Source organism: Schistocerca cancellata, chromosome 7 (genome assembly GCF_023864275.1).
Source record: "Schistocerca cancellata isolate TAMUIC-IGC-003103 chromosome 7, iqSchCanc2.1, whole genome shotgun sequence".
In the NCBI taxonomy this organism is placed as follows: domain Eukaryota; kingdom Metazoa; phylum Arthropoda; class Insecta; order Orthoptera; family Acrididae; genus Schistocerca; species Schistocerca cancellata.
The window spans coordinates 176,287,205-176,311,226 of NC_064632.1; the positions used below are offsets into that span (position 1 = coordinate 176,287,205).

The 24,022-nt window shown below is 42.0% G+C and overlaps 2 protein-coding genes across 2 annotated transcripts in view; one reads left to right on the forward strand and one right to left on the reverse strand.

Moving 5' to 3' along the window:
* The window catches only part of LOC126092474 (SUMO-activating enzyme subunit 1), a 52,624-nt gene extending 44,193 nt beyond the window's left edge, over positions 1–8,431 (reverse strand). The window contains exon 1 of the mRNA XM_049908089.1: positions 8,189–8,431. Coding sequence (XP_049764046.1) covers positions 8,189–8,280 — 92 coding nt within the window. The 5' untranslated portion in view covers positions 8,281–8,431. The remainder of the gene's footprint in view (positions 1–8,188) is intronic.
* Positions 8,432–8,635: 204 nt separating this feature from the next.
* Positions 8,636–24,022, forward strand: part of LOC126092187 (uncharacterized) — a 32,452-nt gene continuing 17,065 nt past the window's right edge. The window contains exons 1-3 of the mRNA XM_049907666.1: positions 8,636–8,979; positions 9,161–9,246; positions 20,008–20,182. Coding sequence (XP_049763623.1) covers positions 8,914–8,979; positions 9,161–9,246; positions 20,008–20,182 — 327 coding nt within the window. The 5' untranslated portion in view covers positions 8,636–8,913. The remainder of the gene's footprint in view (positions 8,980–9,160; positions 9,247–20,007; positions 20,183–24,022) is intronic.

The following is a 24,022-nucleotide window of genomic DNA, read 5'->3' on the forward strand; positions in this document are numbered from 1 at the left end:
AAAATGCCACTCTAAGATAAAATTGAGAAAATCAACTTTCTATTCTCTATGTCCTTCGCAAGTCAGACATGCCACACATAGTGTCTGTGTCTGTAAATATCACCATAATTTTTTAAGTTTTGTTGAATCTGTTGCAAAATTAATTCTCATTTCCCTAAAAACTACAAAGATTTCTTAGAAAATTTATGTTGTGATGCATCAAAAGGAAACTGCACGTTTGGCAGGTGTTCCAAATGTCTATTAAATGTGTCGCAGTTAATTAATTCTGATGTGGATCTACAGAAACAGGTTACATGGTAACAATGGGGAGATGTCAATGGTGAAAGTCTTAAGGGACATTCATGAACCTGTGAGTATGCTTTGAATGAACAGATGAATAAATTGCCACAGTTTGTAATTCTCTGCTTTGTAAGGAGAGTTCAATGAGAGTATTTTCACACATGTAACGAAAAATTATCAACTGGACAAGCAGTCGTCCAAATGGATTTTGCCAAGAACTATTCATTGGTGTCACAAAACGAGATTCAAAGTGCTCATTGCAGCCACAGGTCACACTTTTTACATGTTGTATTTGGGTTCTGAATGGTACACTGAAATCCTATGCCATAATAAGTAACAATTTGTCATACAACAAGTATACAGTCTGAACTATCTTTAGCACCAAAGTGAAACGCATCATGGGGTAAACCACGTGTTCATATTTACTGATAACTGTGCACGGCAATTTAAAAACAAGCAAACTTTGTGTCTCTGTTTTAAGGAAAGTGATTTTGATCTAACAGGCGAATGGAACTTTTTTGCCAGTTCCCATGGCATAGGAACAGTGGATACTTTAGGCGGGGCTGTAAAGAGGTTTGTCTGGACAGCTGTTAAATCCAGAAAGATTGATATCACCACGGCTAAAGAGCTTCATAGCTATGCAGAAAGTAACTCTGACAGTTAGGTGGGAGGTGAGAAAACTTGGATTTCATGGTCGAGTGGCTGCTCATAAGCCACATATCACACTGGTAAAGGTCAAACAATAACTCACTTGGTGTAAGGAGTGTAAACATTGGGTGATTGAAGAGTGGAAAAAAGTTGTGTCGAGAGACGAATCATGGTACACAATGTGGCAATCAGATGGCAGGGTGTGGGTATGGCGAATGCCTACTGAATTTTATCTGCCAGTGTGTTTAGTGCCAACAGTAAAATTCGGAGGTGGTGGTGGTGGTGTGGTGCGGTTGTGTTTCTCATGGAGGGGGATTGCACCACTTGTTGTTTTGTGTGGCACTGTCACAGCACAGGCCTACATTTACGTTTTAAGCATCTTCTTGCTTCCCACTGTTGAAGAGCAATTCGGGGATGAGACACTGTGGAAGAGAATTCTAGACAAAAGATGCGACAACGTAAAAGGTATACCTAATATTAGGGTTCATCACCATTTTCTATACTATTATAACCGCAAAGACTTGCTTGTTTCTAAAACTGCCACTACTGTAATGAATAGGATAAATGTGATTGGGTCAACAGAGGCATCGGATCCCATCCGTCTGCTTTGACCCGTGATGTAAGCGTGTTGTGGTGTGTGACATCATTACAGTACAGAGTTTATAAGCTGGTTGTGTTTGTAGACATTGTCTTGTTGCGGTTGATGGTGTCCGTTGGTGGTGGTGGTGGTGGTGGTGGTGGTGGTGGTGGTGGTGTGTGTTATGTGGTGTACTGGGTCCATTTGAAGTTTGGTGTTGGCTGAGTGCAGTTGTTGGGAGTGTCTGGGACTGAAGGAATTGGTTTCAGTGAGTTGTCAATTGAATTCTTTTTTTTTTTTGTCTTTCTTTCTTTTTTGTTAATGTGTCAACAATAGGTGTTATTGGTCTGCTGTTTGTGCTGAAGTAGGACGTTTAACTTAGTGTGTGGCTTCTTTTGTTACGTGTGGATATGATTATGAAGTACAACAGCGCACGGTTGCAGGTGGAGATGGGTAAGGACATGATGTTGTTGATAAGGTTTCTCCAGATATTTGGTCTGAAAGCAGAGATTGTTAAATGTAGTGTCTGCAGAGAAAACATGAGGTCGGCGAGAGTTCCGTTGTCTCAGACCAGGGACTGTCATATGTGACAGCATCCAAAGGATAACCTTTGGCACTCCATTAGATGCAGTACCTGGTTCGAGATATCTACATTGACCATGAGAGAGATTGTTCTGATGACTTACTATTTTTGTTATATGTCCTCTATCTATGTGAGCATGAGACTGGAGTGAGTGACAGGATGGTGTTAGATCCGTTTTCTTTTCGTAGGGAAGTGTGTTCAGAATATGTGAAGTATAGGGGTAAGTTGGGTGGTCTGAGGGTTGTGGCCAAGATAGACGAATCACAGTATGGCAAGAGAAAGCATGGGAGGGGCAAATCTCCGGTTGGTTTGTGGGTGTGTGGGCCTATTATTTCAGGGGATGGGTATGGGTATGTGTTTTAAGGGTTTGCAGGTGCGTACTAAGAAGGAATTGGAGGGGTTAATTGAAGAGTATACAGGGTGTTACAAAAAGGTATAGCCAAACTTTCAGGAAACATTCCTCACGCACAAAGAAAGAAAATATGTTATGTGGACATGTGTCCGGAAACGCTTACTTTCCATGTTAGAGCTCATTTTACCACTTCTCTTCAAATCACATTAATCATGGAATGGAAACACACAGCAACAGAACGTACCAGCATGACTTCAAAGACTTTCTTACAGGAAATGTTCAACATGTCCTCCGTTAGCGAGGATACATGCATCCACCCTCCATCAAATGGAATCCCTGATGCGCTGCCGCAGCCCTGGAGAATGGCGTATTGTATCACAGCCGTCCACAATACGAGCACAAAGAGTCTCTACATTTGGTACCGGGGTTGCATAGACAAGAGCTTTCAAATGCCCCCATAAATGAAAGTCAAGAGGGTTGAGGTCAGGAGAGCGCGGAGGCCATGGAATTGGTCTGCCTCTACCAATCGATCGGACACCGAATCTGTTGTTGAGAAGCGTACGAACACTTCGACTGAAATGTGCAGGAGCTCCATCGTGCATGAACCACATGTGTCGTACTTGTAAAGGCACATGTTCTAGCAGCACAGGTAGAGTATCCCGTATGAAATCATGATAACATGCTCCATGGAGTGTAGGTGGAAGAACATGGGGCCCAATCAAGACATCACCAACAATGCCTGCCCAAATGTTCACAGAAAATCCGTGTTGATGACGTGATTGCACAATTGTGTGTGGATTCTCGTCAGCCCACACATGTTGATTGTGAAAATTTACAATTTGATCACTGCACTGAAATGAGGATTGACACATTGTTGGATGAACCATTCGCAGAAGTGTACCCGTGGAGGCCAATCAACTGCTGATAGTGCCTGCACACGCTGTACATGGTACGGAAACAACTGGTTCTCCCATAGCATTCTCCATACAGTGACGTGGTCAATGTTACCTTGTACAGCACCAAGTTCTCTGACGCTGACATTAGGGTTATCGTCAGCTGTACGAAGAATTACCTCGTCCATTGCAGGTGTCCTCGTCGTTCTAGGTCTTTCCCAGTCGCGAGTCATAGGCCGGAATGTTCCGTGCTCCCTAAGACGCCAATCAATTGCTTCGAACTTCTTCCTGTCGGAACACCTTCGTTCTGGAAAGCTGACTCGATACAAACGTACCGCGCCACGGCTATTGCCCCGTGCTAATCCATACATCAAATGGGCATCTGCCAACTCTGCATTTGTAAACATTGCACTGACTGCAAAACCACGTTCGTGATGAACACTAACCTGTTGATGCTACATACTGATGTGCTTGATGCTAGTACTGTAGAGCAATGTCAACACAAGCACTGAAGTCAACATTACCTTCCTTCAATAGGGGCCAACTGGCGGTGAATCGAGGAAGTACAGTACATACTGACGAAACTAAAATGAGTTCTAACATAGAAATTAAGCGTTTCCGGACACATGGCCACATAACATCTTTTCTTTATTTGTGTGTGAGGAATGTTTCCTGAAAGTTTGGCCATACCTTTTTGTAACACCCTGTATAGAGCAGGGCAGTACAGTAGTGTCAGATGCTTTTTTGGCATATAGAGTGTTGGGGAAGAGGGGTTATGATCATTTAGTTGGAAACCACAGTTTAGAGTTCAAAAATTACAAATCTGGAGCGTGTACCAATTCAAATTGTTCAATTGTCGAGGTTTTTTTTTTTTTTTTTTTTTTGGGGGGGGGGGATTACATCAGTCACAGGGAGGAGAGGAAGAGGCACTCTTCTAACTTCAAATCTCATTTAGATGAGTATTTCTGGCATAAGAACATCCCGGCGGAGTATTGTATTTTTCGCATTTTTTTGAGGGCAGTGAGCAAGATGTACACACCAAGGGTGGTTAGTTGGGGTTGTGTGTGTGTGTGTGTGTGTGTGTGTGTGTGTGTGTGTGTGTGTGTGTGTGTAGGGGGGGTTGTGAGTATAGGTTGTGGATTTAGGTGGGTTGGGTGGGAGGGAGTTGTTTTATGATTATGTTGCAGAGGATCTTTTTTGTTGCAGTTGTTTTTGACTTGTAATGTGTGGTTGTGGTTTTTATCTGCTGGCAAATTATTGTTGGTCAGGGTGGGGGCAAAGTTTGGGGGGGGGGGGGTTGAGAGTGGTTTGGGAGTTATTTTTATTTTTGTGTGTGTGTGTGTGTGTGTGTGTGTGTGTGTGTGTGTGTGTGTGTTTGATGTTAACCTAGTGTGTAGCGCCCGAATTTGTTGGTGGTAAGTAGTCACTTTTTGGGTCTTTTGTTCACGAGTTGTGATGTTTTGTGGGGGTTTTGATTTGTTGTGGGTTTGGTTTTATTTATTGCAGCTGTAGGTGTTTGTTTTTTTGTATCGTCAACTGTGGTTGACCTACATAGGTTAAGGGAGTGTCCAATTCCAATTTATTTTGTTTTAGGTGTTGGTTTTGTGGTATCGATAGTTGCGGTCTGATTCCAATTTTTGTAGTTGCAGGTTTTTTTTTTTTGTAGTATCAACACTTACGGTTGAGCTACACTATGTGATCGAAAGCATCCGGACACCTGGCTGAAAATGACTTACAAGTTCGTGGTGCCCTCCATCGGTAATGCTGGAATTCTTCACGGAGTGCTGCACTGAGAGGAGGTATCGATGTTGGTCGGTGAGGCCTCGCACAAAGTCGGCATTGGAAAACATCTCAAAGGTGCTCTACAGAATTCAGGTCAGGACTCTGTGCAGGCCAGTCCATTACACAGATGTTATTGTCCAACCACTTCGTCACAGTCCGTGTAGTATGAACAGGTGCTCAATCTTGTTGAAAGATGTAATCACCATCCCCAAATTGCTCTTCAACAGTGGAAAGCAAGAAGGTGCTTCAAACATAAATGTAGGCCTTTGCTGTGAGAGTGCCACACAAAACAAGGGGTGCAAGAGCCCTCCATGAAAAACACGACCACACCATAACACCACAGCCTCCGAATTTTACTGTTGGCATTACAGACGCTGGCAGATGACATTCAGCAGGCATTTGCCATACCCACACCCTGCCATCGGATTGGCATATTGTGTACCGTGATTCGTCACTCCACACAATGTTTTTCCACTGTTCAATCACCCAATGCTTAGGCTCCTTACACCAAGTGAGGCGTTGTTTGGCACTTACTGGTGCGATATGTGGCTTATGAGCAGCCGCTTGACCATGAAATCCAAGTTTTCTCACCTCCCGCCTAACTGTCATAGTACTTGCAGTGGATCCTGATGTAGTTGGAATTCCCATGTGATGATCTGAATAGATGTCTGCCTATTACACATTAGGGCTCTCTACCACAGTCGGTGGTTTTGTCAGTGAACAGATGAAGTCGGCCTACACGCTTTTGTACTGTATGTGTCCCTTCATGTTTCCACTTAACTGTCACATCGGAAAGAGTGGATCTACGGATGTTTAGGAGTGTGGAAATCTTGCGTACAGACATATGACACAAATGACACCCAATCACCTGACCACGTTCGAAGTCTGTTGAGTTCCGCAGAGTGCCCCATTCTGCTCTCTCATGATGTCTAATGACTACTGAGGTGCTGATATGTAGGTGAAGGGAAGTGACTGATTCATCTGGATTTTGTTGGTGTATTAGAAATGAGAATTTTGTGTTGTTTTTTGTCTTTTGTGCGATTTGGGATCGTGGTGTGCATTTTTGTATTTAGCTTGTCCCCACCCTAAAACCCTCTATTTCCTGCACATGTCCCATTAGTTTGATTATATTTTTGGAGGGAGATGTTTTTGTTGTATTTATACATATTTTCGTGTTTGTTGTCATGTTTATGTAGTGACGTCATTGGAGCCATAATGGAGATGCTAAGAATGGTAATTTTTACCATATTCATGACGTCATGGGTCGAAGAATCGGATGCTTCTGTAATCCAATATGATCACGAGTAACCGTATAGTATGAGGATTAACCTATTAAGAAGTTTTGATTCCACAGATTCTAGGAATTCTGAACGTGGGTTGATGACAAGTGAAACACAAGTGACTCCCATGTCAATTTACAGCACTGGTATATCCGAAGTTAAGTCTGGTGTGTTTGTTTTAGTAAAGGCCTCTGTCACCAGAAAAAAAGTTCCGATACGTTAGCACATTCCAGATCCAAACTGATGATGAAGACGGCATTAAAATTATGTCCCTGCAAGATTCTGGCCATAGTAATAAAATCTTGAAAGCTGATGAAAATGACATTTGTTTTGAAAAATTTAGACAGCTGGTCCCCAAGTCACCAACACCTAATGTCAAGTCACAAGAAAACATCCTGTATTATGAATTCAGTATAAGTGTAGATGTGTTTGAAAAAGGTGTTTAAAGCTAATTACACCTACTGCATACTAAAATATCTGTATTACAATATTAACTGAAATGTTCCTAATTTAATCTATTTGTTCCATTATGTTATAGACTATATAGTAAATATGTTGTGCTGGCAGAAGTGTATTGTCTGGTAATTAAAAAAATAATTTGATTATTTAGATCAAATGTATTGCCATTACACGGAAATTTGGTTACATTAATTTTTTTAATAGGCTTGTGTTAATGAAAACAAAGAGTGTCACTAATAATTTGAGTAAAACGGAAATATTAGCATAATGTAGCACCTGTTACAGTTCATGTAACACCTGTCACAGCACGCCTTTTTTTTATCAAATCAATCAAGCAGAAAAGAAAACTGAGAACATATTTGATTTATACAAAAGCTTGTTAATTTCTGACATTAAAATCAAACTTTTACAACTTCCATACAAAAGTTCATGTCCTAATTGTGTAACCCATTACACCCTGTTTTTCATTTGTTAGGCTACTCAATTTTGTTAAAATAACTTCAGATTACAATATATCAAAAGGATCAGAAACTTGGGAGGAAATACTTTCACTTCCTAAATTTGTTGAGGCTGCATGGACAGTTTTCAGTTTTGAACTTTGTGGATGTAACACCCATTACAATACTCCCAAATACCTTCTTCAGAACTCGTAGCAAATAAATTCTTTACAGGATTACTAATGTGCACTCAACATACTGTATTTGTACAAACATTATTAGTCGCAAAATTGATTGAAAGTTTATCACGTTTGATTTTGCTTCAACCTTTACTTCAAGCTGGACAGAAATAGAGAATGGCACCGCCTTGACATTCAATGTCTTGGGTACAAAAAGTTTTGCATCTGATCCAAATATCTCCTTCGGATTGCAACTAGTTTCAATATGAAAAGCCTCAGATTTCGACAACACTGTTGTAGTGTTAAAACGACTTTTTGCAGCCGCCTACTGAAATCCTCATACTACCATGACATTGTTGTATATTGGGCTTAAATTTTGCACAGCCTGATCTTTATTTTTTAAGAAAACTTTCTTTCGGATTAGGCACGTTCGAGTGCAAAACACTGGTATGCTTGTCGCTGAATGATGCATATACCTTCGTCTTCTTAGAACAGGATTATAGATTTTTCCAAAAAGGAACATCGTTTAGGCACTCATTAGATTTGACTTCCTGTCGCTTAACGCGAACTTAAACAATAGTCAGTAGCAAAACAATCAAATCGTAGAACAGAAGTACACAGAAATTTGCACAAAAATTACAAGTAATTACTAAGATAAGATATTAAAATCTAAAAAAAAATAAATAAATATCAAACTGAACAAGGAAGTGGCGATGTACCGCTTTTGTGATTCCAGGCCCCAAAGACGAATCTGTCTATCGTATAATTCCACTTCATCTTCTGTCAGTTCGGGATGAGCTGTATGGACCATCTCTACACTTTATGTATAAGACAATACAAAGTAATCAGACACACGTGCCCTCACTTAACACCACAAATCACTTTCAGCACAAATCGCTCTTTTTCCCGCTACCGCTACAAATCAACGTTGTCGTCTGTCGACTTTTCGTTGTACTCAAAGATACTCCTACTGCTAGTAGTGTGACTGCTAGTTTCGGACGCAATCACCAGAGGGCAATGTATTAAAAGCACTGTGATCCAGTGCAGAAGCGGCTGCTTAATTTTTGATGTTATAAATTCTCAGCATAGTTTACGTTCGTAGTGTATTACATGCGTTGATTTATCACCCAGTGAGCGAGAATTTTATAATTCCAATTCAAGTGTAGTTTTATGCCTTGAGGTGTAATTACAAATTTAGTATTCTTTATTAATTCATACGGCGTGACATTTCAGCCTTCAAAGTGGCAGGTGCGGCAAAAAGTGAAAGTTACATAACAGAAAATGCACGCTGGATGGTAAACTGTAAGGACGATACATGTTTTTATGATGCCAACAACGTTATCAATCGCAAGCTGAAGTTTATGACTGGTTTTTGTGGAGTTACTAAATCGGCTATGTGTACACAAAATAAGCATCTCTTCTGACGTTTAAAGTGAAGCACAACATGACAGTTCCAAAGCTCCAGCAGTTGTGGGAATATTTTATCCAAGCAGAACATCGCTCTTACGAGGTAAATGATCGTTCAGTATTTTCGTCATTTAAAAAAAAAAGGCTTTCGCGTAGATCAATTTCCCCCTTACGTCATAAATCTACTTGTCAAGTAATTTTGGCAGCAGATGATAAAAGAGTTAATTTCGATATATACAGCAGTGATTTTTAAGCAACAATGCATGTCTTTTGTGTGTTGACAGAAGTCTGCATGGTTGGATGTCTTCCTGTCCGAATTTTTAGTGCAGGTGAAAGAAGGAAAAGATGCAAATGAAATAATCTCATGTTGGTAAGTCAGTCTAATAAATAATAATTATGGCCTCAGCACAGCATCTAATAATAGTTTCACAGATATAGCAAAACAATTGGATTATGGTGAACACTTTAAAAGGTGTAGATTCTTACTCAAATGCTTGTTACATAACATTTCAGATTCCAGTAACGGAGAAACCGCTTGTTACGCTCAGCTGAAGCTACGGACTATGCTTTCAGAAGTTTCATTGTTACAGAATGACTTATATACGCCGCCCTGTTTTGTTCAAACTTCTGTTAAGCAGTCACCATTAAAACTGGCCTTGAAATTGTTCAGTATACCCAAGGGAAACTTCAGACAGATTTTTATCCATTCAGTTCTAAACACACGTGATTGTCACACCGAATTTTCATTCACTTTTTTTCTCCTCTGTGCATTGTCTCCCTACTGTTGCTAACCATCTCTTGTGACTATCTGTGTGTCCCAGACACACATTTTTTGGAACCTTTTTGTTCATGTTGTATAGTATTGACCAGCCAGACAATAATGATAGTAACCTCAGACTTCTTATAAATGCTAAAGTCATCCATAGGTTACTAGGTCTACTCTTTGTAACAGCTGCACAGATATTGTCAGATTTCAATAAGATTGTATTAAGTTCTTCAGTCATACTGTAATCCTCGTAATCATTCAACAGTCAGTTGGGAAAATTAAGGTTTTGATAATGGGGGCATGGAAAGACATCCTGCAAAACATTAAGCCTACTAAATACCTTTCTGAAAACTACAAGAATGTATAATTTTGAATCCCACTCGTGATGGAAGTAGATTAGCCTACACCTAATGGTAACAAATAGACCTGACCACTTGGAGGATGTCGGCCTCGAAACTGTTATCAGTGACCATGATGTGGTTGTGGCAACAATGATTACCATAGTACAAAGGGCATTTAAAAGTATTAGAGAGATATATATATATGTTCAATGAACTAAATAAAAAAGCAGTAGTGTCACATTTTGGTGAAGAATTGAAACTCTCAGCACAGGACTGAGTCTGTTGAACACCTATGGCTTAAGTTTAAAAGAGTAGTTGACCACACATTAGATTAGATTAGAGTAGATTAGTACTTGTTCCATAGATCATGAATAGATGGGCGTGACCTGTACTTTCTTCCAACTACTAGGCAAGGATTTTCATTCAAGGGATCTATCATAGATTATAGTTAGAAGAGGGGATATCTCAGTTGCAAATTCAGTAAAGAATCTGTTAGGGATTCCATCAGACCCTGGAGTTTTGTTCAGTTTTAACTATTTCAGTTGTTTGGCAATACCACTGACCCTAATCCTTATTTCACTCATCTTTCAGTGGTATAAGAATTAATTTGGGGCAATACTCCTTTGCTTTCCTTTGTAAAGGAAAATTTGAAAATTGAGCTATGCATGTTTTTTTTCCCACTAGCCTCAATTTGAGTAAAAGTTTTATCCATGTGTGAGAGATTTGCTACGGCACATTTGTAAAATCATTAAAGACAGTGCTTTTGATTTCTTGATAGAAGATGTAGTTCATGAGTGCTGCCTTAGGAAGACTTGTATTTTTGCTAGTTGGTATTAAAGAGTGAAGAAAGTATCGAGTCATACCAAAAGATTTTGGACTTATCAAGGATGGATTCCAACTGTCCAGGAGTGGGTGAATCATATTACTTAAAAGATCCACTGCACTGCTCAAGCATCCATTTTGCAGTCTTTAAGCCAGCTGAAAATGCAGCCTACACTTTGGTGGAGCGATGAATGCTGCTCTGCCATCAGGATCAGGTGGTTAGTGAGACCATGTTGCTGAATTATTAGGGACAGCAAGAAGAGATCATGACAAAAGTTTAAATTGTTCAGTTAGGGGTACAGTCATGTTGGAGACCATCAGTAGGGTTTCCAGGAAAGGGAGAGGTGCCCCATGGATACTATAATGGGAAATGAAGGTCTCCAGACCAACCTGCGAAACATTGCCCAGACTGTGGCAGCCTATTTTGCCACAGTTACTGCCACTGCCAACCAGGATTGAGCTTTCCAGTGCCACAGGGAGACAGCTTAAAAGGGCAGATGGCAGACGAGACTTCATTTCCACCGCTGATGAAGAATACAGCTGCCCAGTCTCCATGCGAGAGCTGGATTCTGTGTTACCTCCAGTTCATAACACATCACCAGGTTATGATAATGTCAGTTATAGCACTTTATGGCAAATTCACAGGGGTACTCAAAGGAATCACCCCCACCTTTTTAATCTCAATTAGGTGTCAGGTCACTTTTTCGACTCATAGTGAGAAGCAATTTTAATTTCACTTTTATAACTTGGAAATGACTGGATATAACTGAATATTTATCATAGTGTTGCCATCATTATAGTTGGAGTCACGAACACTGGCGGTCGAGTTGAGGCTTGTTCTGTGCACCTATGTCGCACATTGTCTGACAGCCAATGAGTGTTCAGTAGTGTTCTGAGTGCTCTGCTGTGAATGCCAAATCTAATGCGAGCATTAAACATTATCATAGCGAGTTGTTTAGTGAATTTTTTTCCCATATGTTGTGAGCTGTCATTGTTTATGTTGGTGGTAAGTGATACAGTATGCATAAGGAAGTGAGAGACTTAATTTGCAGGATATAGGCTTTCTTCAAGGGGAAGGCCCCCTCAGGGGGAACTCTTGTGGATACGTGCGTGGTGAGCATGAGACTCCAAGCTAGTGCGGCTCTCTTTCCTGTCTGGCCTGCATACCTTCCTTTTCCACATCCCACCCCTGCCCACCTCCGCCTCTTCCCTTCCCCTTCTCCCCCAATGGGATTATGTTTCATGCCTACGCCCGGCTTCTCTTTTCCTTGCCTCTTCTCTTTACCCTCTTCTCTGCTGCGGCATTTTGAGACCTCTCTTCTTTGTTCCTCCCTTTCTCTTTCTTTCATCCCTGTTCGTGTCTGAAGGCAGACACATGCATAGCTGGTGACGGGGTAGCGTGTGATTCCCCGCCCCGGGAAGACAGGTAGGACACGTACGTACCCCCTGGTAATAGCCAGGCCCAGGAAGGGGTGATTGCCCGAGCTGGTACCTTCTAGACGTGCCAGTTGGTCCCTCCGTCAGTTTCTCGGGAGGTGTGGCCTGAGGTGTGAACAATCACCTAAGGCGGGAGTGCCCTCAGAGGACCCCCACAAGGAAGGGGCACGCCATTGGAGACACCAGTAATCATGGGGAATGCTTCCGCAATGGTTTCCTCTATGTCTACAATTTCTGCTGACAAGTGAAAGTAAGTTATTCGCCAGTCAAAAGCCCACTGTGCCTCCAGAAGGTAAATATAGCACTGTCCTTGCATCTCCTCGGCCTACTATGGAGGCAACCACGCAGACTTGTGATCTCACCTTTAGTGCCACGGTCGACATATCGGCCAGTGCAAAGATCGCCCGTTCAACCTCCCTACTATCACCTGCTCACTCTATGGCTCACCCTTCATTGGCTCCTGCTAAATCACAAGCCCCAAAATCAGACACCTGGACTTCCAAGAAAGAGCCTACTCGTGAAGATTTTTTACGTACCCCGACTTCACAACCGTTAATTCCTCCCTCATCTCAGTGTCCTGTTTCCAAGAAGGCTTATAAGAAACCAAGTTTCTCTCCTCCTCCACCACGGCAAGTCTCATCTACAGTGCCACCTGGCGGTAACTACCCTTGGCCATCTTCCATGTGGCCAAGGCGCACTGCTGGCCGCTGATCAACTGGCCGATTGCTGGTGGCAGGAGCTGCCCTCGAACAACCTATGGATCAGGATCTTCTGCCTTTGGCTGAATGCCATTCCACATTGTCGGCCACCGGCTCTTGGCAGTTGTTGAAGTGAAAGCAACCGTGGTAAGATTCTTCCCTTTTCTGTCCACCCTATGTCAATTATCCATTGGAATATCCGCAGCATTAGAGCCAATCAGTTGATCTTCTTAAGATCCTACTCGCTGGTCATCTTCTGTCTTCAGGAGACAAAGCTGCGTCCCCATGATCGCTTTGTTTTTCCTCATTTCCAGTCAGTCCGGTTTGATCTCCCCTCTGGTGATGGCACTCCAGCACACGGGGGACTTTTGATTCTTCTCCACGATTCTTTCCATTATCACCCAATCCCCTTAAACAGTTCCTTCCAAGCTGTTGCTGTCTATCTTTCCCTTTCTGGAGACACCTTCTGTCTTTGTACCATATACATTCCATCGTCCACACTGATGGCAAGAGTTGATCTCCTTGGGTCAGATCCCGCCCTCCTATTTGCTGGTTTGGGACTTCAATGCCCGCCACCTGCTTTGGGGACCTCCGCGTCCTTGTCCGTGAGGCTCTCTATTGAATTATCTCTTCCACCAAGCGGATCTTGTTTGCCTCAACACTGGGGAACCTACATTTTTGTCTGCTTCCACGAGAAATTTCTTTCATTTGGACCTTTCAGTCGGTAATGTTGAGCTAGCTTGGCACTTTGAATGGTTCGTTCTTGCTGATACACACTTGAGTGACCATTTTCCTTGTGTCCTTCGATTGCAGCCACAACTGCCATCTATGTGCCTGAGACACTGGAAGTTTGCCCAAGCTGATTGAACACTTATTTTGTCTATAGCGACATTCGATGACTATCAGTTTCCTAGCGTTGATGATCAGGTCACTCATGTTACAGAAGTTGTTCTTACAACCGCAGAACGTTCTATATCTCGCACCTCTGATTTGCCCCGGTGCCCCCCAGTTCCTTGGTGGAACGAGGCGTGTCGTGACGCAATACATGAGCGGAGACATGCGCTTTGCATTTTCCGTCACCGTCCTACTTTGGCCAGCTGTATCCTCTATAAGCAGTTACATGCACGATGCCGTCGCGTCATCCGCGATAGCAAGAAGGCAAGCTGGGACTTCTTTACTAGCTCTTTTAACACCTTCACTCCCTGCTCAGATGTTTGGAGTCGAAGTTGACGGTTATCTGGCACACCTAGTTTCTCCCCGATCTCTGGGCTCTCTCTCGCGCATTATACCTTAGTGGACCCAGTCACAATTTCTAACACATTGGGTCAACACTTTGCTGAGATTTTGAGCTCTGCAAATCACCTGCCAGCCTTTCTCCCGAAGAAATGTGCAGCGGAAGGGCGACCTCTTGCTTTCTCCTCTCAAAATAGCAAAACCTATAATACTGTTTTCTCCGTGTGGGAACTCAAACACGCACTCTCTTCTTCTCGCTGTTTCTCCCCATCACTGGATGGTGTCCATGTCCAAATCTTGCTGCATTTATCATACCATAGTCTGTGTTACTTCCTTCGCCTTTATAATCAAATTTGGACCAACAGTACTTTTCCCAGAAGATGGCGGGAAGCTATCATCGTTCCTGTTCTGAAACCTGGAAAGGACAAATATCTCTCCCCTAGCTATCGCCCCATTTCTCTCATGAGTAGTGTATGTAAGGTTTTGGAGCGTATGGTGAATTGCCATTTAGCCTGGTGGCTGGAGTCCCGAAACCTTTTAACACCTGCCCAATGCGGTTTCTGAAAGCATCATTCTGCAGTTGACCATCTTGTTGCTCTCTCCACCTATATGATGAACAATTTTCTCAGGAAACTCCAAGTGGTAGCAATATTTTTTGATCTGGAGAGAGCATACGATACCTGTTGAGGGATGGGCATCCTCTGCACACTGTTCTCTTGGGGCTTTCGAGGTTGGCTACCCCTTTTTATTCGTGAATTTATGACAGAGTGCACATTTAAAGTGCGGGTGAACACTACTCTCTCCCTTACTTTCTCCCAAGAAAACGGGGTGCCCCAGGGCTCCGTGCTAAGTGTTGTACTGTTTGCCATTGCCATTAATCCATTTATGGTTTGTCTCCTTCCCGATGTCTCGGGCTCCCTCTTTGTGGACGATTTTGCGATCTACTACAGCTCTCAATGGGCCACCCTTTGTGAATGTCATCTTCAAGGATGTCTTGATCGCCTCCACTCTTGGAGCATCGAAACCGGCTTCCGCTTTTCTCCCAGTAAGACCGTTTATGTCTATTTTTGGTGTCGTACGGAGTTTCTTCCTCCTTCCCTACATCTCGGCCCTGTCGACGTCCCGTTCACGGATGTCGCTAAATAGTTGGGACTTATGTTTGACAGAAAACTGTGCTGGTCCTCCCACGTTTCCTCTCTTTCGGCTTGCTGTCTGTGATCCGTCAACACCCTCCTTGTTCTAAATGGTACCTGCTGGGGAGCAGACCAAGTGGTCCTTCTCCGCCTGTATCACACCTTGCACTCAAAATTGGACTATGGAAGCATAGTTTACTCCTCTGCTTGACTGTCTATTCTTCAGTGTCTCGACTCTGTCCACCACCGTGTATTGCATTTAGCGTCTGGAGCTTTTTACACCAGCCCTGTGGAAAGACTTTATGCTGAGACTGCTGAACCTCCATTATCCAATCGGCAAGCTGTCCTTCTGAGTCGTTATGCTAGCCATCTGTCTTCCATGCCTGCTAATCTGGCTCATGACCTTTTTTTTTTTTTCAATGCCTCCTTGGATTTAGGGTATGCAGGCCACCCTTCCTCTCTACTGCCACCGGGAGTCCGCTTCTGTCAACTGCTATATTCTCTTTCCTTCCACTTCCCTAAAACTTTCTTGACAACTGCGGGTACAGCACCGCCTTGGCTCCACCCCCGGACGTGCCTGCTCCGTGACCTTTGTCAACTTCCCAAGGATGGTACCCCTTCTCTCGTTTATCGTCTGGCATTTGCTGCTCTATGCGCACAAACGAAGGATGCCACATTTATTTACACTGATGGCTCAGAAACATCATTTGATGTTGGGAGCGCCTTTATTGTTGGCGACACCCCTAATAGACTTTGGCTTCCCGACCAGTGTTCAGTTTTTACTGTAGAGCTGTAAGCTGTTCTCCAGGCTGTCCAATACATCTGTCGCCATCAGTGGATACAGTATATTATATGCTCAGATTCGCTCATCTCCCTCCTCAGTCTCCAAGCTCTTTACTCTGTCCACCCTCTGGTCCACCAGATTCAGGACTGCCTCCACGTGCTCCACTTGGGGGGCGACTCTGTGGCATTCCTCTGGATCCCAGGACATGTTGGTATCCATGGAAACGAGGCAGCCAATATAGTGGCCAAGGCTGCAGTCTCTCTTCCTCAGCCTGCTGTTTGCATGGTTTTCTTTGCCGATCTACAGAGTGTTTTATGTCGTCGTGTTGCTCTTTTATGGCACGCACATTGGTCTATACTCCCCAATAATAAACTGCGGGATGTGAAAGCTCTTCCCTGTGCTTGGACCTCTTACTCCTGAACTTGTCGTCAGGAGGAGGTAATTTTAACTAGACTCTGGATAGGGCACTGTCTTTTTAGCCATCGACATCTTTTAAGCGGCGATCATCCCCTGCTTTGTCCCCACTGCTCTCAACTGTGGATGGTGAGACACCTTTTACTTCAGTGCCCCTGTTTTACACCGCTACGCACCCGTTTACAGCTGTCGCCTGGTATATCTTCCATTTTAGCAGATAACACGCCCTCAGCCAGTCGCGTCCTTGAGTTTATCAATGTCAGTGAGATGACGTCGGTCATTTGAAGCTCTTTGGGGAAAACAATGCCCCCTTCTGTAGTGGTTTTCTAAGCTTTCCTTCTGTTTTTTAGTTTACCTACTTTTTGAGTTTCACTCCCATTGCTGCTGATTTCCAATTATTATTATTTTTTTTTTTTACCCTTCCCTAAACCACAGAATGAGTGCTAATGACCATAGCAGTTTTTTGCCCTAAAACCATAACAAAAAAGGGGTGGGGGGCTGGGGAAGGGCATGCACACGCGTGTACCACAACTGTCACTTGGAACTGTCAACAATGCAATCCTTGTCCATCTCTTGACATGTGCCAACTGCCATTGTTCTTGGATTGCACTGTAGATGTGTGGGGAAAGACCTTGGAGCAGATGGTCAATGGCTACCTTGCCTGGAGCTTAGAATCCATGCAGCTCCTTATTCATTATCAGTGTGGGTTCAGGACTTACCACTCCACTTTTGATAACCTGGCCATTCTGGAAGTGGCTATTAATACATGCTTTCCTGCACCAGCATCACCTCCTAGGTATATTTTTTTGGCATCAATATCTATGCTACTATTTTAAATACAGAGTCGGTGACATCCTCTCTGATCACTTGGGGCAGGAGTATGGTGTGTTCCTGAAGGTAGTGTGTTAAGCGTGACTGTTTTTGTCATGGCTATTAATAGTATCACTTCTGTAGTTAAATTCTGGTCTATTGTTCTTTTGTTTGTTGACAACTTCCCTGTATTTTGTTCCACCTGGAGCCCAGCAACAGCAACTTGTGAGCTGCAGCTGACTGTTCAACAGTTGGATGAATGGGCAGAGGAGAGGGGTTTTAAATTCTTTGCTTTCTATTTAATGGTTCACATTCTGTTCTAAACTTTCCTGAGTTGAGGAGGAGGGACATTGCTCTTAATTTTGAATACATAATGAGATTTATGTGCCTTACATTTGATTATAAACTTAACCACACATTAGTGACCTGAAAATACGGGTACTCGAAGCACTCTGTAGTTTAAAATGTCTTCGCCACAATTCCTGGGGAATAGAACAAACTTGTGTTCTTCAGTTTTACAGAGCCCTTGTGTGATCTCGGCTTGATTGTGTATGCACGGCATATGGGTCTGGACGACCTCTTATTTAAAAACCTTGCACATGGTGTACCGTAAGAAATTTGGCTGCCCACTAGGGGCTTTAGAATCAACCTTATGCTGAGCCTTTCCACTGAGGCTGATGAGCTGCCACTTTACATCAGGCAATGACTACTCATGTTGCGACAGGCCTATAAAATACTGTTCACAATATACATATCTGCATACTATGCCATTGGTCAGCCAACAATTTGAAGGCTGTTTCATAATCAACAATGGTCGATGAGACCCTGTGGGACTTGCATGAAAGATTGCCTTTCAGAGATGAGTGTGGTTGCTTTTAAAATTTTATGCTAAGGTTGGAGCAGATCTCCACCTTGGCTTCTACAAAGGTCCAGAATTGTTTTAGACTTGATGCATTATGAGAAAGATTTAACTCTAGGTTTTACATTTTACTCTCTGTTTTTTAAAATTTTAGCTGGCATCACAGTTTTAAAGTTGCATACACTGGTGGGTTAAAAAAAATGAGGCTCCTTTTCCATTCAGTAGTGTTCCCCAACTGTGTCTTCTGGAGCCGCCTTCACTGTGAATATCCTGTATTTAATGCAGAGATCCATATGATATCTCACTGGAGCAGATGAGGTGTCTTCAGAGCAAACAGTATTCATCTGCTCCGATTCCCTTACTGCCCTACAATCATTCTACATGTACTCAGGAGAGAAAATGGTATAACTCATACATGACCAACCATACTTACTTCCATCAACAGTGGGCGAAGCAAGTGTCATTCTATTGGGTATTGGGGCAAGGGGAAATTCAAGGAAATGAACAGGCAGACCGAGGGAACCAATAAGGCATGCAGGGGTATGACATGTTGTGCTGTTCCCCTGCAGGCTGTCATCTCACTGGTGAGTCAGAGATCCATACAGTTATGGGAGGAGGAGTGACTGGCAGTGACAGACAGTAAGCTGCTTTTTGTGAAGCCAACTGTGGCGTTTCTCCTGTTGGTCACTTAGGTGGGGTGAAATGTCCCTGACCCGCCTCTGAATTGGCCACTGTCCCCTCACATGTAGCTTCCTACTCCGACGAGAAGACTTCCTGTCTGTGATGCCTGTGGCATTCAAATCATTGTACACCACATTTAAACAGTGTATGTTTTATAGCGTGATAAATGGGCAGAAGCAGATTCAGGTGGGGATCTACTCTCTATTTTTGATGATTAGGCGAGTGTGGTGAAGATTTCAAAGTTTTGTATAGTGTATGGACTCCAAGATAAGCCTTTAGCCTAGAGATTTTATTGTGTTGCAGAGTGGATGTAACATTTACATACAGACACTAAAGACCTCACCATTGTGTGCCTACACCATCATTTATCCCTCACCAGCATCTTCATTATCTTCTGGGAGTGACTGGATACTAATTTGGTGTTGCTATGAGCCTTTACATTCAACCAGAATTAATTTCGTTTTTGTAAATCTTATTTTGACATTATTCTGTTGCAGTAGTCACTGAACGCTTCATGCATTGCTCTCTTGACAGCCAAACACATTTCATTGAGCATCTCTTTATCTATAGCCCTATGCTTTGTTTTATGCCTATGATGCAGTAGTATCGTTTCTATAGATGTTTCTCTGTAGTGACTGTATACCATGGAGCTCGCATGATGACTCATTCACAATAAACGACGACATTCATGCGGTAGACAGTTGATGTAAAATGTTATGCACTTACTTGGATAACATGTCCATAAACATTGTACAGAGAGGTGTCCAGTGTCCATCAGGTTTAATCGTCATTAGGCTTCCAGCTGAGCTGGGAAAAAATGTTAAACCCCAAGTATTCAGCTACAAGTTGAAAGGTTTCCTTGTGGCACACTCTTTGTACTCTGTACATGAGTTCCTCGCCATAGCAGAAAATTTCTCTCTGTAGTGTGTTATTTGTGCATATTGTTCTTCAGTTATTTTGTGTGTTTTATTCATTCTTTAGGTCTTCTGTTTATAAATTTTTTAATTGACAATGTGTAAAATACATAGTGGCTTCTTCCACAACTGAGTGTCTTTGGCTTGCACAGTCCCACAGAACCCGATAATTAAATAAGTAAAATAGTAGCCCAGAATTTGCTCAGAATGAAACATCCTTCGATATTCAAACATTTTAGCAGTGGCAGTGGCAGCTCCCCGACCGGAGTGGCAGCACTGATTGGGTGTGAGCTACTGACAGAGGTGCACGCGTTATGCCCGCCACACAGCGAGGACCTGCAGCCGCTGGCTCGGCTGCTACTTTGCGGCTGGGGCTGGCGGGCACTTGCCGCACTGCACCACCTGGACTGCTCGGTGAGTTACTGAATAGGCTGTGATTTATGTAGCCTAAGAATAAGACTATTAGTAGCAGCAAAAACTGGGAGAGAATGGACTGTACAGTAAGGACTCAATTTTAGGAGAGATGGGCTGTGGTGTTAGGTATCACTTGGATTGCTGGCAGTCGGTTTTCAGTAAATAGCAGTGTAAGACTCCTACATTTGTATGATTGATGGGAATTGAGGGTGCAAAGTATGGAGGCAGTCAAGTTCATGGTACAACCTGTTGGTTTTGTCTCTGTTAACGAGGCTACTATCCATCAGCATTGTGGTGACTGTAACGCCATACAGTCTTATGCATTTTAACTGCTGACACAAGGAAATTGGACATTAATCAGAAGAAGAAATACTGAAGAAAATTTTTGGACAAATAGACACAATGGAGAATGAAAATTAATTGAATTTGGTTTGTAATCACGAGTTACCTGGAAAATGTAAATACATTGTAAAACACACACACACACACACACACACACACACACCATTTGTATTATGACACTTCTGGCCACCTGATAAAACTATTGATGATTGTGAGCATATAACATTGTCTCCTAGAGTATGGTAGTGCCCCTACGATGTCTGCATGTATGTGCAAAAACAAACAGGTGTGTGCAAAAACCATGCTGATGGCATTGGGAAGTGAGCAGTAGTTGCAAAGGCATGCCTGCTGATCTTATTAAACTGGCATATCAGTCTTGCACATGGCCATGCTTGACAATCTTTGTGCACTCCGGTCCACACAACTTTGGCGGATACTAACTTGGGTGTGGCTCAGATGCCTGAGTGTGCTGTGTTACACAGTATGTCAAAAATCTCATGAAGATATTGCTTTGATATGCTGAGTCATTATTTCCTTTTCTCTCTGTCCCACCTAATTGTATTCGGCACATTCAGGGCTGACACACATCTGAGCTACAATACTGCTGCTCCTACGTAAGATGGCACAAGAGAGGATCTTGTTGCTACAACGCTACACTGAATGGTGTTTAAAATGGCACAGCTCTGGGATAGGCAGTCAGTGATGAGGTCGTGCATAAACTGATAGTTACGTTAGAAGTCTGCTCCAGTTATGAGCCCAGGCATGTCGGCAACCGCAAAAATCAGTGTTGGGTGGAAGTTCGAATCTAGGTGTAATGCTAACTGCTTTTCACCGTAGATGGGGATTCTGGCAGTTGTCGCAATAAGCACATTATGTTAGTGCCATCACTGTGTCATTGATCCTAATTCGGTAGACACAGAAATCTGAACCCATGTAAGTAGGAAAACTCTACACTTAAGACTGAACCCGTAAGCACAGTTGGTGTAATTGATTGGCAGTAGATAATGTGGCATTTGTACATCTTCTTACCACACTATAATCTGGGTGCCTGTGCTGTTGTGACTGAGATTAGTGCCCTATAATGCCCACCTATGAAGTTTGGGTAGTTGCAAGGCTCTTAGTTCACTGACGGGTAGGGTTTGGCAAAATGCCTATGGTACCAGCACCACTGTTCTGGCAAGTTTAGTGGGGTGGCATTTTCTGATTTTTTTGTTTTTTTTCCTCCGACTTTGTAACTGCTGTTGGCGTGCAGCTACTTGCACCTTGAGTTTTGACTCTTTTGCTGATAGCTGCTCCACCATGTGTTCGGACAATCCATGTTGCTGGTGTGAAGTATTCAAGAGTGTTCTGGGGTCAGTGACATCAGCTTGTACACCTGTGCACATTCCGGAGTATCTGTGTTGGCTGTTGTTGATTCTTGCACATGTGGAAAATTTCACTTGAGGTGTTTGCAGTGGTATCTGTCTTCTTTGCTAAGACTTCCAACACCAAGTCAGTCTGTGCTGCAGTGATGACACAGATGTTAGCTGGAAGTTTATGAAGTCATAATACCTGTGTAAAGATTGTTCAGACAGAAGTTGAGGGCCTCCTAATGTGTGTAGTGATTTGAGTACTTGTGACAGAGTCTTGCCACCCATATATTCATCTGCAGTGTTTTTTTCTTCTAAATACAGATGTGAACCCACAAGATTAAATCTGTGTTATTGGACACAGGACACGGTTGAAATATGTGTTCAGCCTGTGTGAACCAGAGCTGAGGTCGTGGGAAGCTTAATATTTTCTTGTCACACATTTGTACATCCATATTTTGCATTTTCATCCATTGTTCCATTTTGCGGAATGTTAATAGTTGTGTATAGCGCTTCTGGGTTGAGTGGTAAGTATTGTTCACTCTCAATTCCAGTTTCTGGTGTTATTCCCTATGATACATACATTCACATTGTTATTCTTTGTTTTCCTTATTCAGGGTCACCACAATGGGAACTCGTATTTTGTATTTTATCCACATAAAGCAATTACTCTGTTATTTAACAAATAACATTTATTGTACTCGCATAAGATAAAACAGAAACAAGAGGAAAAACTTGTAAACAACTGTAACTATGCCAACTACAGCAAACATAACACTCGTATAGCGAGTGATGAGTTTGCTCACTTAGTGTGGTGAAGTGGGTTAGTGATGTTGGCACAATGTATCAGTAAAATCCCGTGATAAATCTCTCATTTACTAATACATTATAAAGTTAATGACCATCTTATTCTGATTAAAATGCTTCTCATTATGGACATCCAAATGTTTTATCATGATTGTCTGTACAAAAGTAATCATGACACAGTTTTAATCGAAAGTATGTGTCTTTACATTTGCACACAACTTTTCCTTAATATGATAAATATTCTAATCTTAATGTCCATTACAGTAAACTTGATTCAATTTGTGTGTACTCTTTTTCACCTAGTACTTACAATATTTTACTTTTAATTTTACTGCAGTAAAGTTTTAATAAGAAAGAACTTTCTAAAACTTGTAGTTTTTATTTGAAAACAGTAGATTATGACTGCATTACAGGAAATGTACATGTTTCTCTCTTAAATAAGTAGCATATAGGCCTAGTTATACAAAACAATAAAAATCCAACTAATTAGCAACATTATGGAAATAATTTCCTCTGCATAAAATTAATCAATTCACCGTGTAGATCATTTTAAAGATATTCATAGATTTTTTGGAGTCTCTGGGTGGACCAACCAATGTTTCGGGATGTCATTACAACCACATTTTGCCAGTGGTGTCAAAAATGTGTCCCAGCACCCTTCCTATCGACACACCTTATGTGTGTTACTTAGTGTAAGTTTGAAGCCTGCTACCTTTTCAAATTTCCCTTTTCTTTTTATTTGTATTCCAAAAATGTTTAATTTTATTTTTGTTTGTCCTGTACAATTAGAGTTAAATTTACAACTGAATTTCATTTCCTTTCAAAAGCAATTTTCTCTCTTAAAGATAATCTTATGGTTACATAATCTTGTATCAAAATCAAACATTCCATACAAGTGGACATCAAATAGTGCTTGATTACCAAATTAATTCCACAAAATTCATTTGCTTATATCTCCCACCAATTGCAGGTGCAGTTGTGTCCTAAATTTGAATAGTTTTACCCAAAACAGATTATTTACAGACAATACCTGATGAAAAAGGTGTAGTAACAAATGGCTTAATCTTTTCCTTAACCTTTTGTTCAGTTAAACTAACAACATATTTCTCCAATGTTGTTGAAGGGGAATGTTACTTCATCTGATCTGTTCCTCATTTTGAGGTACTAATTCCTACACTTGCCTGAGATTTGTTTAAAATCTGTATTTAATACATAAGACTGATGATTTACCTCATTCCTGGCTAAAACATACTGTTTAATTATGCCAGAATGTAATTCTCATTTTAAATTTAATATTGTGGTATCGAATTCTAATAAATTTCTGTTTATCACTATGTTTTTG